Source organism: Leucoraja erinacea, chromosome 16, assembly GCF_028641065.1.
Source record: "Leucoraja erinacea ecotype New England chromosome 16, Leri_hhj_1, whole genome shotgun sequence".
Classification (NCBI taxonomy): domain Eukaryota; kingdom Metazoa; phylum Chordata; class Chondrichthyes; order Rajiformes; family Rajidae; genus Leucoraja; species Leucoraja erinaceus.
In genome coordinates this window covers 22,713,166-22,729,668 of record NC_073392.1, presented here as the reverse complement: position 1 = coordinate 22,729,668, position 16,503 = coordinate 22,713,166, and the positions used below count along the sequence as shown (strand labels likewise).

At 42.8% G+C, this 16,503-nt stretch overlaps 1 protein-coding gene across 4 annotated transcripts in view; it reads left to right on the top strand.

Annotated features, from left to right (window-relative positions):
• The window catches only part of LOC129704606 (E3 ubiquitin-protein ligase RNF123), a 184,890-nt gene that overhangs the window by 148,884 nt on the left and 19,503 nt on the right, over window positions 1-16,503 (top strand). For all 4 annotated transcript variants that reach the window (XM_055647838.1, XM_055647839.1, XM_055647836.1 and 1 more), the window contains exon 36: window positions 7,747-7,889. In XM_055647838.1, the coding sequence (XP_055503813.1) occupies window positions 7,747-7,889 (143 nt within the window). The remainder of the gene's footprint in view (window positions 1-7,746; window positions 7,890-16,503) is intronic.

Here is a 16,503-nt window from a genome sequence, read left to right as displayed (position 1 = left end):
CTTAATGAGTCCGCATACACAACATAAACATATCCGTCACCATTCCTGCGAAAGGTAGCGTTTGCAGGGCCTGCTGCCAATAGCAATGCCTTTCTGCCTCCTGACCATTATCCTCATTATCCTTGCGAAATTCAGAAACAAACCTTTAATCACTTTTTACCCTTGCGGCATGATATTATGCTGTCTCAACATGAATTTCTCCAAACGCTCTTGAAGGAGCTGTATAAGTATTCTGTTATAATTTCTTTCATTTTCCTGTCGTGAAGTCATTTTCACCCCCAATATTTTCAGTATTTTGCTGTCTTCCTCTCAGCTGGGACTTTTCCGAAATGCAAAGTCTAATAACTATATATTTAAGCAATATTATTCTATTAAATGTGTTAATGTGAGAGCATAATATTTTCTGTGGTACATTATGCATACATTATAATATTACGGTTAATATGTACCGAGGGCATATTTTTGTTCCAATGCCAATATCTTTTACATTGAAGTGATTGAAATCCAAGTGAAGTTTAAATGGCATCAGAAAAATAAAACCTCCGGAATGGATGATATTCATTACGTGGTTGGTTGGAGTCAGTATCAGCACAATTACTATATTAAACTTTGAATCTTCAGATGTCCTGGTTCAAGCTAAAACTAAAGACAAATAATAACCTCCTCACACATTCCCCTGCAAGTATCTCTGTCATTCCTTTAAAATATGCCCCTTCTTTGAACCTCTTAAACATCGCATCTGAATCAGTTTCCATCTGATTACACTCCTTGAGGATGTTCATCTACGTGTTCAATTAATAAAACAACGAGATTGGGGAAATTTCTATTCAACCTGTCAAAGGAATTTGGGGGGGGGGGGGGGTTAGAAACAGTCAGTAAGGTAAACAAACATAATAGTTCAGTGGCAAAAGACAATAGTGCTACCTTCCCAATATTTAACTGAAGGAAATAATGGGTTATCGGAGCTGTATGTTGTGACATACAGCCTGACACCTTGCATGTCATTTTAATATTACACTTATCCCATCCCCCAGGATATTCCGGATTAATAAGTTAAGGTTTTGTCAACTAATTACAAATCAGGCTAATTACAAATCAATAACATTAGCCAACTCCGAAACACGAAGCGCTGAGTATTGGGATCCAGACATTACGGACAACTGGCCTCAGTTCCCCACTCACAACTGGCAGTGCTCGCCGTATGAACCAGGGGCCACGGAGCGTTTTTTGAAAGTGGGGAGGCTGAGCGATCACTGATCACTGGCCTTAGGGGGTACCCGGTGAGGGAGTGGAGCAACCAAGTGGGGGGACGGTAGGTACTTTTTGAAATTTGATGTATTAAAATCATTTTTTAGTGCATTGTAGAAGTATGATTTCAATGTTTTTTGTTTGAAGTATTTTTAAGCTGTAACTTTTTAAGGGGTAACTTTTTCCACACAAAGGGTGGTGGGCGTATGGAACAAGCTGCCAGAGGAGGTTGTTGAGGCATGGACTATCCCAACATTTAAGAAACAGTTAGACTGATACATGGATAGGACAGGTTTTGAGGGATATGGAACAAAAGCAGGTAGTGCAGCTGGGACATGTGGGCAAGTTGTGCCGAAGAGCTTGTTTTCACACTGTATCACTCTATGAGTACATTATACCTCCACCATGCATGAATGCTTCAAAATCAAGTGGTCGAGTTTTATTGCCATATATTCAAGCATATTAAAGTTTAAAGTCTCTCCTCATCAGACAACCTTTTTACCCCAGGAATCAATCAAGTGAGTGTCTCTGAATTCCCTCCAATGCAAGTACACCTTAAATAAAGATATCCAAATTGTCTGCAATACTCCTGCTGTGATTTCGCCAACACCTCCAATGGGTACAAACATACTTCTTATTTTTATTCTCTATCCCCTTTGGAACAAAGGCAATGTTTCATCTACCCTCACAATTACTTGCTAAGTGCTACTTTTTGCCACTTCACATACGACATCACACCAATTCTTCTGTGCAGCTGTCTTCAATAATCTCACCATTTAAACAGAGCTCTGGTTTCCATTCGTTTTACCACAACAGATGACCATCATATGGTATACTGGCACCAGTGTATCTGGTGTGGGCTGCAGTGCTAAGGTAGGGTTTTGCAATGTGATTCAAGAACCTACTTCTGTCCGGAACCTGAAATTTGCAAGGACCTCATGATATGCTTGTTCATTTTGACAAGAATAAACAATAAATAGACGATCGGACTGAGCGGAGGTGTTCAGCGAAACGATCGCCAAGCCTGCGCCTGGTCTAGCCGATGTAGAGAAGTTGACACCTGGAACAGCAGATGCAGTAGATGAGGTTGGAGGAGGTGCAAGTGAACCTCTGACTCGCCTGGAAAACTTATTAAAGATTAATATGTCAACTAAGTCAACTAGACCACGATTGTGGAAAAACCCAAATAAGGAGAGCAGCCATAGTAGTGCAAAGTTCAATGCTGAGGTAGGGTTTTGCAATGTGATTCAAGAACCTACTTCTGTCCGGGACCTGAAATTTGCAGGGGCAAAATGAGCAGCCCCTGTGCAGTAGAGGGCTATGGGTGAGTGGTGGAATATTGCATTGGGGGAACGGTTTACATTGGGGAAATGAATGAGTGGTGGAAACGGGTTGAGTTGGGGAGAATGGGTGAGTGGTGGATTAATGCGTTGGGGCAAAGGGGCCCAACGGGTCCCTCTTGGTCTAGTGTATTTTAAAATAACACTGGGCACCATAGCTTGAATTGTTGTGAAGCAGGTCCGTAAATAATTGACAGGAGAATGTTCGGGAAAGTGGTAAAAAAGGCTAAGTACACCTGCTGCAAAGTATTTGCTTCATCTTGGCAGTCTTTGACGTTTGCATAATATGTGTACTTGGACAAATAAGGATATTTCTTTCCAAATGGACCAGACTGAATTCTTGATGGGACTAGTTTCATTAGTGGAATGATTTTGTAGCAATTGCAAGTTGACATCTATCCACATGATTGGTTATTGGACAGAAAGCAAAGAGTGAGAATAAATTGGTTGTTTTCAGGTTGGCAGGATGTGACCAGTCAAGTGCCGCCAGCAATCAGTGCTTGGACCAGAGCTTTTCATGATCACTATCAACAATTTGGTCAAGGGAACAAACCTTACATTTCCAAGTTTAATGATGATACCAAGCCAGATTGGATTGTGATTTGGTAGGAGGATATAAAGACACTTTGAGGGATATGGACAAGCTGAATGAGTAGGCAAGAATGTAGTGAGATACAATATATTATGTGAAAAATGTGAACCTATCCACTTTGATGTCCAAAGCAGAAAAGTTGAGTTTTATTTAAATGGTGAGGAATTGGATGGTATTGGTGTTCAAATGATCTTGGGGGACCTTCAAAGTGTAACTGAGAGGCGATGTGCAGTTATAGCAAATAGTTAGGAAGGAAAATGGTCTGTTAGTCTTTACTGTAGGAGGATTCGCGTGTAGGAGTAAAGATGCCTGATGGCAATTCTACAGAGCTCTAGTGTGACTGAGCCAAAGCACTGAATAGTTTTGGTATCCTTATCTGTAAATGGATGCATTTACTATATAGCAATACAAATTCATAGGGTTTGCCAAATGAGGGAGATTTAGCAGACTTGGCCTATGTTCTCTCGAGTCCAGAGAATTGAAATACACAGAATTCTTTTGGGGCTTGATACTGTGGATGCAGGGAGTTCCCCTCACGAGGGTATCTTCAGCCAAGGCTACTGTCTCTAATTTAAAGTTGGGCTGAGACTGAGAGAAATTTCTTATCACAGAAGATGATGAAACTTTGGAATTATCCTGTCCAGAGGGCTGACTAAGTCATCCCAAACCGGTGGATAGATTTCTGGATGCCAACAAATAGACAATAGACAATAGAAAATAGGTGCAGGAGTAGGCCATTCGGTCCTTCGAGCCAGCACCGCCATTCAATGTGATCATGGCTGATCATCCCCAATCAGTACCCCGTTCCTGCCTTCTCCCCATATCCTCTGACTCCGCAATCTTTAAGAGCCCTGTCTAGCTCTCTCTTGAAAGTATCCAGAGAACTGGCCTCCATCGCCCTCAGAGAATTCCCCCCAGACTCACAACTCTCTGTGAGAAAAAGTGTTTCCTTGTCTCCGTTCTAAATGGCTTAAGGGCCTGTCTCACTGCGGGGACCTAATTTCTGTGTTTAGAAGAGTTTGGGAGAGTTTATAAAAGTGTCATGGTCTTGTTGTAACATGCTGACCAACTACGACCTACTTCGACTAAACCTACGAGTAAAAAAAATATCGATTTTTTTTTTCCATGCCGACCAATTTTTACTCGCGGACAATTTTCAGCATGCTAAAAAATACTCCTCGACCAAATTGAGGCCTTGAGTATGCGGGAACTTCTCTCAAGCATGAAGGAGAGTTACATAGACCTCCTAGGACCACGTGTGTCAACCATGCTGCGAGTTTGAGTCGAGCCCAAATTCTTCTAAACTCGCAAATTAGGTCCCTGCAGTGGGACAGGCCCTTTATCCCTTATTCTTAAACTGGTGGCCCTTGGTTCTGGGCTCTCCCAACATCACGAACATTTTCCCTGCCTCTAGCGTGTCCAAACCCTTAATAATCTTATATGTTTCAATAAGGTACCCTATCATCCTTCTAAACTCCAGAGTATACAAGCCCAGCCACTCCATTCTCTCAGCATATGACAGTCCCGCCATCCGGGAATTAACCTTGTAAAACTACGCTGCACTCCCTCAATAGCATTGTGGGGATAATGCAGGAAAGTGGCACAGGAGAACATCAGCCATGATCATGGTGAATGAAGGAGCAGGCTTGAAGGACCAAATGGCCGATTCTTATTCTAATTTCTTACTTCTGTTCTTAATCAATTGTACTGCACTTAAAAACCTACAGGTTCTGGTTGTGGAAGCTACTACATTGATTTTGTGTCATTTTCTTTGGGCCCGTGCTCTCCTTCAAATAAATATCTATTGATTTTACCAGAAATAGATTGTCTTTCCTTTCACCTTTCTATATATTTGGGAGAATGATCACTATTGCAGGTATTTTAAACTCTCCGTGGTTTGTCCCAGCTATGTGTTCTGTTCTCAACACAGCCTTTCAATAGTAACGGATTACTTGCAGTTGTATATTAATCTGTTTTTGCACAGTAGCTTACTAAAGAGACATGTTTTGTCTCCTATGAAGTTTAAATCCATATTGACTGGAAGATGAATACCATTGTTTCACAGAGATTTGTGTATATGTTTGAGCATCGGTTTATTATTGCCATGTGTATCGAGGTACGGTGAAAGCATGGTTTTACATGCTATCTAAACGAATCAGATAAGCAATACATAAATACAATGAAGTCAAACTCAAATACAATAGAGCAAAAGGGAAGATACAGGGTGCAGAATATAGTTCTCAGTAATTGTGGAGTACATAAGTACCATAGACAAAATCCAACGTCGACGATAGAATGTGTGTAGTGTGCTAAATGATCTAATACTCCATTCTCATCTTGTAGAAACTAATACAGCACAGAAATATGCTACATATTACTGAACAAGCAACCAATCTAATAAAATTGGATGGTTTTGCTCATAAATTACTCTGTGAATATTCATGGGGGCTTTTCAGACCACATAGGGAACCACGAGTGCAATGTTTGTGCAGTGCATAGTCTTTACAAAGGTTATGGAAGATGATACAAACAATCATTTCCATAGCCTGATTGTGGCCTTCATGGTTTGTGGGCACAACACTCAGGAGAGGCCGATAGGTCATGATCTCCTTCAACTCACCTTCACAACCCTTACCCACTGACCCACATCAGAGCTCCAGCCAATGATGCAGGACTCCAGCCAGGAATGGGAGCGAATCCTCGAGTCTTTCAGAACTGTGCAGCACTTTATCCGCACTCCATCCTCAATTACCACTCCTGGGTTGATCGTCACATTGGGACCAATGGCGCATTTCTCTCCAATCTGAGCACCTGGATCCTAGGAGAAAGAACAATACATTGATTGCAAGTCCCGTAATCTGCAATACAGTGCCCTCCATAAGGTTTGGGACAAAGGCCCATCATTTATTTATTTGCCTCTGTACTCCACAATTTGAGATTTGTAATAGAAAAAAATCACATGTGGTTAAAGTGCACATTGTCGGATTTTAATAAAGGCCATTTTTATACATTTTGGTTTCACCAATGTAGAAATTACAGCAGTGTTCATACATAGTCTCCCAATTTCAGGGCACCATAATATTTGGGACACTGCAATGTCATGTAAATGAAAGTAGTCTTGTTTAGTAATTGTTGCATATCCTTTGCATGCAATGACTGCTTGAAGTCTGCGATTTATGGACCACCAGTTGCTGGGTGTCTTCTCTGCCAGGCTTGTATTGCAGCCATTTTCAGCTTATGCTTGTTTTGGGGGCTAGTCACCTTCAGTTTTCTCTTCAGCATATAAAAGGCATGCTCAATTGTGTTCAGATCGGGTGATTGATTTGGCCACTCAAAAATTGACAATTTTTTAGCTTTGAAAAACTCCTTTGTTGCTTTTGCAATATGTTTTGGATTATTGTCTTGCAGTAGAATGAACTGCTGGCCAATGAGTTTTGAGGCATTTGTTTGAACTTGAGCAGATAGGATGTGTCTATACACTTCAGAATTCATTGTGCTACTACTATCAGCAGTTGTGTCATCAATGAAGATAAGTGAGCCAGTACATTCAGCAGCCATACATGCCCAGGCCATAACACCCCCACCATCGTGTTTCACAGATGAGGTGGTATGCTTTGGATCTTGGGCAGTTCCTTCTCTCCTCCATACTTTGCTCTTGCCATCACTCTGATATAAGTTAATCTACGTCTCATCTGTCCACAAGACCTTTTTCCAGAACTGTTGTTGCTCTTTTTAGTACTTGGCAAATTGTAACCTGGCCATCCTATTTTTGCGGCTAACCAGTGGTTTGCATCTTGCAGCATAGCCTCTGTATTTCTGTTCATGAAGTCTTCTGCGGACAGTGGTCATTGACAAATCCACACCTAACTCCTGAAGCGTGTTTCTGATCTGTCGTCTAGGTGTTTGGGGATTTTTCTTTTATAGAGAGAATTCTTCTGTCATTAGCTGTGGAGGTCTTCCTTGGACTGCTAGTCCCTTTGTGATTAGTAAGCTCACCACTTTCTTTATTGCTCTCTTTCTTCTTTATGATGCTCCAAACAGTTGATTTTGGTAAACCTAAGGTTTGGCTGATGTCTCTAACAGTTTATTCTTGTTTCTCAGTCTCATAATGGCTTCTTTGACTTCAATTGGCACATCTTTGGTTCTCGTGTTGATAAACAGCAATAAAAGTTTGCAAAGGTGATGGAAAGACTTGAGGAAAGGCTAGGTGCTGAGAGCTCTCTTATACCTGCATTGAGAGCTCTCTTATGCCTGCAATTAAACACACCTGAGAAATTACAAAGACCTGTGAAGCCATGTGTCCCAAACATTATGGTGCCCTGAAATGGGGGGGACTATGTATAAACACAGCTGTAATTTCTCCTTGGTGAAATCAAAATGTATAAAATTACCCTTTAATAAAATCTGACAATGTGCACTTTAACCACATGTATATTTATTGCTACATGTAATTGTGGAGTACAGAGGCAAATAACTAAATGATGGGTCTTTGTTTCAAACATTATGGAGGGCACTGTATCACTTCAAGGTCCCCTCCATTGTACTTAATTTTGTACTTTTTTCTAGGGTCCAACGAGGAACAGCTGTGCTCTTGGCCGATCCCTGCTTTCAGCTGCGTTCAATACAGTATCTTCTTGGAGAAAATGATCTCACTGCTCTGGGAGCAAAACCTCCAGGAAGCGTGAAGAAACACTTCTCCCTCCAAGCATGTGAGTATAGTGGGTACAGACCTGAGGAACATAATAAGTTTGAAGATTTCCATTACTCTTTTGAGGGAGGAAATGGAGAAATTGTTTGCATTTTCATTTGGTATTGATTTCCCAAAAGCTTTCTCTCTCCTTCAAGGCACACGTTGGCAGGACAAGTGGTCCAGTTATGGCTATCAAGAGTAGTTAAAGATGTATGATGTGGACAAAAATGAACATTAATGCTCTGATTGGAAAGAATATCAGAATTTGCAAAGAAGAACCAAGGCTAACAAGATATTTAACACACAGTTAGAGCTTTCATTGATATGCTAACTGCAAACATTAACTAATGATACATAGATCCCTTACTGATTGAAATAGGAAAAGTTGTATTGAGGAATAAGGAAATGTCAAATAAATTAAATCCCAATTTGTGTATTACATAAAGCACAGAAAACCTACTGAAAATGATGGAAAACTACAGGGCTAGAATGAATGGGAGATGAAAAAATTTAGCATGAGTAATAAGTAATGTTGGAGAATTTAATGGGACTAAATGGTGTTAAATCCTTAAAGTCTGATTAACTATCCTCAGATTTTGAAGGGATTTGTTCTGGTGGATGCATTGGTGTTATTTTCAAAATTCTATTGTTTCTGGAATAGTTCCCACAGGTTGAAGGGACACCAATATTACCCAGTGATTTAAGAAATGAGGAAGAGAGAAAATGGAGACAAGCAGACAGTTGGCCCAACATCAATGGTAGAGAAAATGCTGGAATTAATTATTAAGGATTGTTTACAGGGTGCTTAGTAAACAACTGTAATGATTGATTGAGCAACGTCACTGTGGACTTATCAAAAGGAGGGCATGTTTGGAAAATTTTAATTTAAGTTGTAACTGGCAGGATAGATGAGGACAAGGTGGTTGAAATAGTGTGTTAGCACTTTCAGAGGCTTTTGATAAGTTGCCACACTAGAATTTTTTAATCAAAATTGGCGAGCCGTTAACTAGCATCAAAATTCATAAGTATGTTTCTCTCTTAGGTTCACACCTTTGTCTACCCAACAATCTGTGTAGCAACAGACTACCTTAGTCTATTGCAGGCCCGGATTTGACCTGCTTTTCTTCACTTCCATTTTTTTTCTCCCTCTCCTTACTATTCAATCTGAAAAAGGTTCCCAACCCGAACATCACTTAACCATTTTCACCCGAGTTGCTGCCAGAGTCGCTGAGTTACTCCAGCATTTTGTGTCTATCTTTGGAGTGTGGACCGTTGGAATATACCCTAAGGCCATTCATTCTTTTTTTTGTTCATAATTTCCAGTTAAAATCAAATTAGAAATAAATGGGTCATTTTTGGATAGGGATCCTGTAATCAATGGGGAGTTGCAATCAATGCAGTGGCTCCAGCTGTCCACAATCTAAATCGTATCAGTGGTGAAGAAGCTGTATGGTACGCTTACCTTCATTGCTTGGGGCATTAAATGTAAGTGTCAGGAAGTCGTGATGCACCTCTATACGACATTAGTTAGGGCGCATTTGAAATATTGCATGCAGTTCTGTTTGCCGCATTATGAATAGCACAAGCATGGGGAATAGATTTCTTGGGGCAACAGGGGAATGGGAGGGTATGGCATTGCAGGCAATCCCAAGGTTTCCCCTGCAAACACTGTAGCCAGGCAAGAACACTCGCTCAAGTGGATAGAGAACCTCTAAAATAGTAAGATTAAACGAGTACTTACCAGTACGAAGTTTGATCTGTATTTTATGAGGAGTTACGGTGAGGGATTAAGTGAAGACCCCAGCTCCAGTGCGCATGCGGCATACTTCGAAGCAGCGGTGTGAAATCACAGAATAGACACAATATTTGAAGTAAGATAGTAAAGATCACGAGACATCAGTTTATTAGCTTGATCTGTATAATGAGGGTGGGAGCGGCGGGCACTTAATCCCTCACAGTAACTCCTCATAAAATACAGATCAAACTTCGTACTGGTAAGTACTCGTTTAATCTTACTATTTTACTTCGGAGTCACGTGAGTGATTCCGTGAAGACTTCAAAGGTCTGTGATTTCAAACCGTGTAACAGTTTTTATTTCACTCACTGCCGAAGTTTATGAGGGAGGAAGTGTTATCGTAATCAACCAGTGGATCTGCTTTCAAAAGAAACAGAAAGGTATTTGTTAACAACAGATAACAACATAACAGAGCTCCTCTGAGCTTAAATTAATATTGCAGTTTGTAATATTCTCCTGCAATTAAATCAGGTTTATCAACGTTTATAATAAAAAATGTTCTGAACGCGGTTGTTGACCATTCTGCTGTATTGAAAATGTGGTCAACCCAGGATGTCCTTCCATTCAGCAGCCCGCTGATATCAATGCTGCCCTAGTGGAATGGGATTAAATGTATTATTACTATTCCGGCAGCTTTCAGTACCTGTTTTGAGCCACCTTGGGTGGTTTGGCTCGTACCCCGTTTTGGGTTACTTGGTTGACCCATAGGCTTTCCTCACCCTCTAAGATAGTGGGTTGTGTCTATATATACGTAGTAGATGGGTCACCACACTCAGGACTCTGGTGGGTAGGCCCGGAATCCCACCAGTGAATCGGGCGTTCCTGGTCCATATAGCCATATAACGACTACAGCACGGAAAACACAGGCGATCTCGACCCTGCTAGTTCGTGCCGAATCCATATACCTGCGAGTTAGATTTTACCAGACCTAAATATGAACTTGATGCGTCTGGGGTAATCACCATGTATCCAGTCTAGTTTATGGAGTGACCGGACTCTTTGAGCGTGTACGAGAGCCATAAGCATGAGCCTTTTTTAAAACATAGATTAAGCAAGCTGAGGGATTTGGTGGTGCCATTCTCTGAGGTAGGTCAATATCACACCAATAGCCTATACAGGGGGAGAGACCTGGGTGTTTGGGGTTTATATTATAGTTGCCGTTCATAAGTTGAGCTTCAGTGGATGGGATCCCATGGACTGCTGACATGCGGTTTTGATTAGATAAGCAGATAAGGCGCTCCATGCTGTATTTACGGCACTGTAACTCACCTTTTAGTCATGGTGTAGATGTTCCAGGAACTCCAATACGTCAGTGGTTGAATGTTCGTTGTCCCTGCGTCGTCTCATGCAGTATTTTACCCATGTTAGCTTTTAGTGACTGTTCGCAGGGATGCCGACATGGTGGTAACGGTTCCTATGGATAATCCCAGTCCCAGGTAAGGTCTATTCGAACACTTCACCCAGGAGTTTGATGTTTCCCTGGCATGGGTGGCTTATGCCTGATACTGGGTTGAGTCAGCAACCATGGTCCACTAGGGAAATCCATAGGTGACTCGCCCACCGTGTCGTGATGAACTGGGAACCAGGCTGTAGGCCGGTCGAAGGCACGTTCAATATCTCGGAGACAGATCCCATCTGTATGCGAAGTGCCCGACGGATGAGGCAGAAGGGAGGAAGGCAAAGCAGAAATTCCCCCTTCCAGCGTATAGGCATCTATCGCTGCTGCCTCTAATCTGGGTCCTAAGTCAAATACATGGGTTACTGGTGATTCCGTCTTGTGCAACCAAATTGATATCTGGCTTTCAAACTGCTTAATAAATTTAGCAGATATTTTGGGTTATAACATCTATTCAATGTAATCATAAATTGTACCCCGTGACATGGTGTCTCCTACTGTGTTCTAGCTTCCTAGGACATAGGCAGCTGATAGTTAAAATGTCTTTTGACACACCATTGACAGATTTGTTTGACCAATTTGTTGCACAATAATGATTATTATGCTCCCCATATGGTTGATATAAGCCACCACCATAGTATTATCAATCCGTAACCACATACGTACGTGCTGCATTTGAAATGCATATGCTTTTTAGCCCAATAGACGATCACCAATCCCAAGATGATGATGCCCGGCATGCGTACTAACGATGTTTGTCACTTGTTCCATCTGTTACCTGTGCTGGATATGGAGTTTAGTTGCTCCCCAGCCTAAAGTACTGGCATTGTTTTTAAAAACCAAGTTGGGATTGGTGATGATAATAGGGCTGAAAACTATGCCAAATATATGTCTGCCCACCACCTTAATTGAGATATAGTTTCAGTGGGTACATTCATGATTTGATTATAGTGACCCAAGTGTCTTGGCAAAGTAACAGTCATATGGACAGAATTATTATTGAAGCCCAGATAATCCTTGGTAGTAACGCTTCAATTCTGTTTATCTGGGCGTGGGATGAACCTCAGCTTTAGGGAGCTGTTTCGTAGCTAGAACTGCTCCAAGCTAATTCCTTTGTTTCCCAAATATGAGGATATCATCCAATATGTGCCATGATTATGCTTGTTTTCTTAATATTTTCATGGCCATTTTTCAATAGTTTAGGCGGAGGTTTAGACCATATGAAATGCTATATGCTCCCATGGATCCCTAACTGGGATATCCAATCCAGGTAAATATTTTAGGTATCTATAATGATCCTAGTGTATGGTATAAGATAGTTAGCATCTCCCATATCAATGCTCCCCATAGGTATCCTAGGGAGATCAGATGTCTGGCAGTGACAAAACTCCACTCCATCTTAAAGTGGATATACTCAACAGGGCTATTTAGTGATATTAGATCAATGATGATGCTACATTCATCATCTTTTATAGTTTTGGTGAATATATTCGATACAAATTCCAATCCGTTTAGTAATGAGCCTGTTTAGTTCAGCTTGCCTTCTCACTTCTCTTTTTTAGAGGGAAAACAGCCCTTTGGGCGCATTGCTGAACTGGCAGTAAAATGCCCAAAATTGATTCGTTTTTATCCTCTAATAGTTGAGTACATTTTGGTTGAAGTGACAGCATCCCATGCTTACCCACTCCCCATGCAGTTTAGTAGAACACCCTTGTTTTAGTGTAAACTGGGAGGAACCAGACTACCTACCCCAACATCAATGGTAGTTTTTCATGAAGGCGTAGTTTGCTGGTATGCTATGCTGTCGGTGGGGCGGCGCATCTTCCACGGCTCCGCTCTGGGCCCCGTCTGTAAAGAACTATGGGGATCTGCAGCAACCAGGCTTTCACCAGTCCTTGACTTATTGCTGGTGGATGCCGAGGGGTGCTGCCAGCTGGGTGTTGGATGTGATGTCCTGCTCGTCCCATAGCCTGCTCCCTCTTCCCCGCAGCAGCGGTTTGCATAGCCCCATATATTCGGGGTTGCGGGCAGGTCTATATGCACCAGGCGTTTGATAAGTATCCCAAATATAGGAACATCTTAGGCAGTCAATCCAAAGGCGGCAAAGGTGGTAACATCTTGACCTTCTGTAGAATTCGCTGCTTGTCTGTGAGTCTACGATACCCAGCTGCCTGCGGATTTGCCTCTAAAGGCCCCTGCAGGGCTTTTGTTGGGAAGATGGTCAACAGGAGGAGCCTTAGTGGCCCACGCAGGCCCAGTGGCTCTTCCTGATCCTGCTGGCATACTGCTGTTCTCGTCCGCTTGCCCAGCACTTTTTTTTCCCAGCCCTGGCCTCTTTAGCCCTTCAAAAAGGAGAAAAAGGATGCGCTAACCCCGAGGAGGCAAAGCACTCCACCCGCTTTTACACCCGGCGGCAGGGAGCGGCTCGGTGTCGAGTGAGCGGGAGCATTGAAATACTCCACCATACCGGTGGCTGCCTCCCAGATAAGGACCCTCGTGTGGAGTTGGGCACAGTCCTTCTCCTGGAGGTGAACTTCATGACCTCCTAAGGCCTTGGGGAGACAGACATTCATTTTTGCTGTCTCCAACCTGTTCCAGCTTGGAGGAAGATGGCTCCTGTAGAACCTGTAAATGGTCAGATTTTTACCTGCATAGAGGCTCCTGCCGTTTTCAATGCGGCGTTGTGGCAATTCCCGGGCAGTGGCTCCTGGTCAGGAGTCTGCAGGGCTGCCGGTCGGGTATCAGCCGGTCCGCGGCTGTACGGTAGCTTTCTGCGGACCGGCATAGGGCAGCTAAATGCAGCGGTCCGCAGCGAAGCGGTCCGGATGGCACCTCTTTGGTCCACAGCGTTAGGCGGCATTTGAACCTTGCATGCGTCACTGTTTGCCCCACGCTGGAGTCGCACGGGCCCGGGGACCATGCCTCACTTTGCTCCCCCTGGAGCAAAAACCACAAGGCCCGATTAAGGTAAGTACTTACCTCTCGTCCCTGGATGCGGGAGCTAGCCCGACTCCCGCTGGCTGCCGCGTTCTGCACGCTGTGCGATTATGCCGCATGCGCACTGGAGCTGGGGTCTTCACGGAATCACTCACGTGACTCCGAAGTAAAATTATAGAATCGTATAGCACAAAACGAGCCCTTCGCCCAACACCTCCATGTCTCTTGATGCCTATCCATACTATTCCCGTTTGTCTGCATTAGGTCCATATCCCCTTGTTCCTTTCCTAACCGAATGTTGTTTAAACCTTGTATTTGTATGCCTCCTCTGGCAGCTTGTTCCAGATAACCTTCTTTGTTAAAAACTTAACCCTCAGATCCCCTCTCAGCTTAAACCTGTCTCTTCTTGTCCTAAGGTAGACACAAAATGTTGGAATAACTCAATGGGACAGGCAGCATCTTTGCAGAGAAGGAATGAGTGACGCTTTAGGTCGAGAGCCTTCTTCAGACTGATGTTAGGGGAGTGGACAAAACAGAGATAGAATGTAGTCGGCGACAGTAAGACTGGTGGATGAACTGGGAATGGGAGGGAATGGAGAGAATTATAGGAAGGATGTCAACAAAATAGAGAGAGTACAGAGGAGATTTACTAGAATGTTGCCTGGGTTTCAACAACTAAGTTACAGAGATAGGTTGAATAAGTTAGGTCTTTATTCTCTGGGCGCAGAAGGTTAAGGGGGGACTTGATAGAGGTCTTTAAAATGATGAGAGGGATAGACAGAGTTGATGTGGGCAAGCTTTTCCCTTTGAGAATAGGGAAGATTCCAACAAGAGCACATGACTTCAGAATTAAGGGACAGAAGTTTAGGGGGAATATGAGGGGGAACTTCTTTACTCAGAGAGTGGTAGCGGTGTGGAATGAGCTTCCAGTGGAAGTGGTGAAGGCAGGTTCATTGGTATCATTTAAAAATAAATTGGATAGGCATATGGATGAGAAGGGAATGGAGGGTTATGGTATGAGTGCAGGCAGGTGGGACTAAGGGGAAAAAAAGTTGTTCGGCACGGACTTGTAGGGCCGAGATGGCCTGTTTCCGTGCTGTAATTGTTATATGGTTATATGGAGAGAGAGGGAAAGGAAAGGCTATTTGAAGTTAGAGAAGTCAATGTTCATACCGTTGGGGTGTAAGTTATCCAAGCGAAATATGTGATGCTGTTCCTCCAATTTGTGCTGGGCCTCACTCTGACAATGGAGGAGGCCCAGGACAGAAAGGTCAGATTGGGAATGGGAGGGGGAGTTCAAGTGCTGAGCATCCGGGAGATCAGGTAGGTTAAAGCTGACTGAAAGGAGGTGTTCAGGGAAATGAATGCCGACCTTGCGCTTGGTCTCGTTGATGTACAGAAGTTCTAAACTCCCCAGCTCTTCTTGTTCTAAACTCCCCAGGCCTGGAAAAAGACTCTCATAATTAAAAAAAATATCTGGTCACTTTTCAGCTTCATCTATTCCAGTGAGAAAAAAATCGAGCAGATCCAATCTCTCCTTATGTCTACCGGCTTCCATTCAGGCAATATCCTGATAAATCATGTCTGCACTTATTCTTTTGCTTTTATGTCCAGCCTGTCGTGCGGTGACCAGAAATATATACAATATTCCAAGTGTGATCTGACCAATGTTATGTGCAATTGCAACATGATGTTCTAACTTTTATACTCAATGCCTCAACTTGTGAAGGCAAGCATACAAATGCCTTCTTCGCTACCCTATCCACTTGTGCCTCCATTTTCAATGAGCTGTGTTACATCCCAAAGTTTCTCTGTTCTCCTAAGGCCCCTGTCGGTTACTCTATATGTCCTACCAGAATTTGACTTACCAGATTGAATTAGCTCACACTTGTTTGGATTAAATTCCATCTGCCACCGTTCCATCCAACTTTACAGGTAATCAATATCCTGTTTATCTTCCCATGTTGGAGGAAAACATTGTGGTCCTCTGCATTATAGGCTACTTGTGTAACTTGCGAATTATGAGGCAGATAGTCTATCTCAATAATAATTTAAAGGATCCCATTTACCATAGGATTGCAGAAAAGACACAGCATAGATGGAGAACATTTGGCCTTTGAGTCTATAAACTATATACAACAGCATTCAAACTCATCCCACTGCCTGTCCTTTCCCCGCAGCCCTGCAAATTATTTACTCTCAGATAGATCTAGCTCCTTAATTGAATACCGCAACCGAATCTGCCTCCCCCCCCCCCCCCACCTACCCAGCAGTGCCCCTTATTCCAATGGAAGTAATATCTATCTAGTCCTTTGCGATTCTGTGATTTTAAATACCTCTCGCTGATAATATTGGGCATTTTGGGTATCTGACAAAATGGAGGATTTCTGCTTTTGCAAAGCCTGCTTGACATCTTTTGCAAAAGCTGCAAAGACCATGAGGACCATGGCTCCAGAGTGTCTGTGGCCTGGGAAGAGGTTGAATACAGGTTGATGTCCAGGTGTA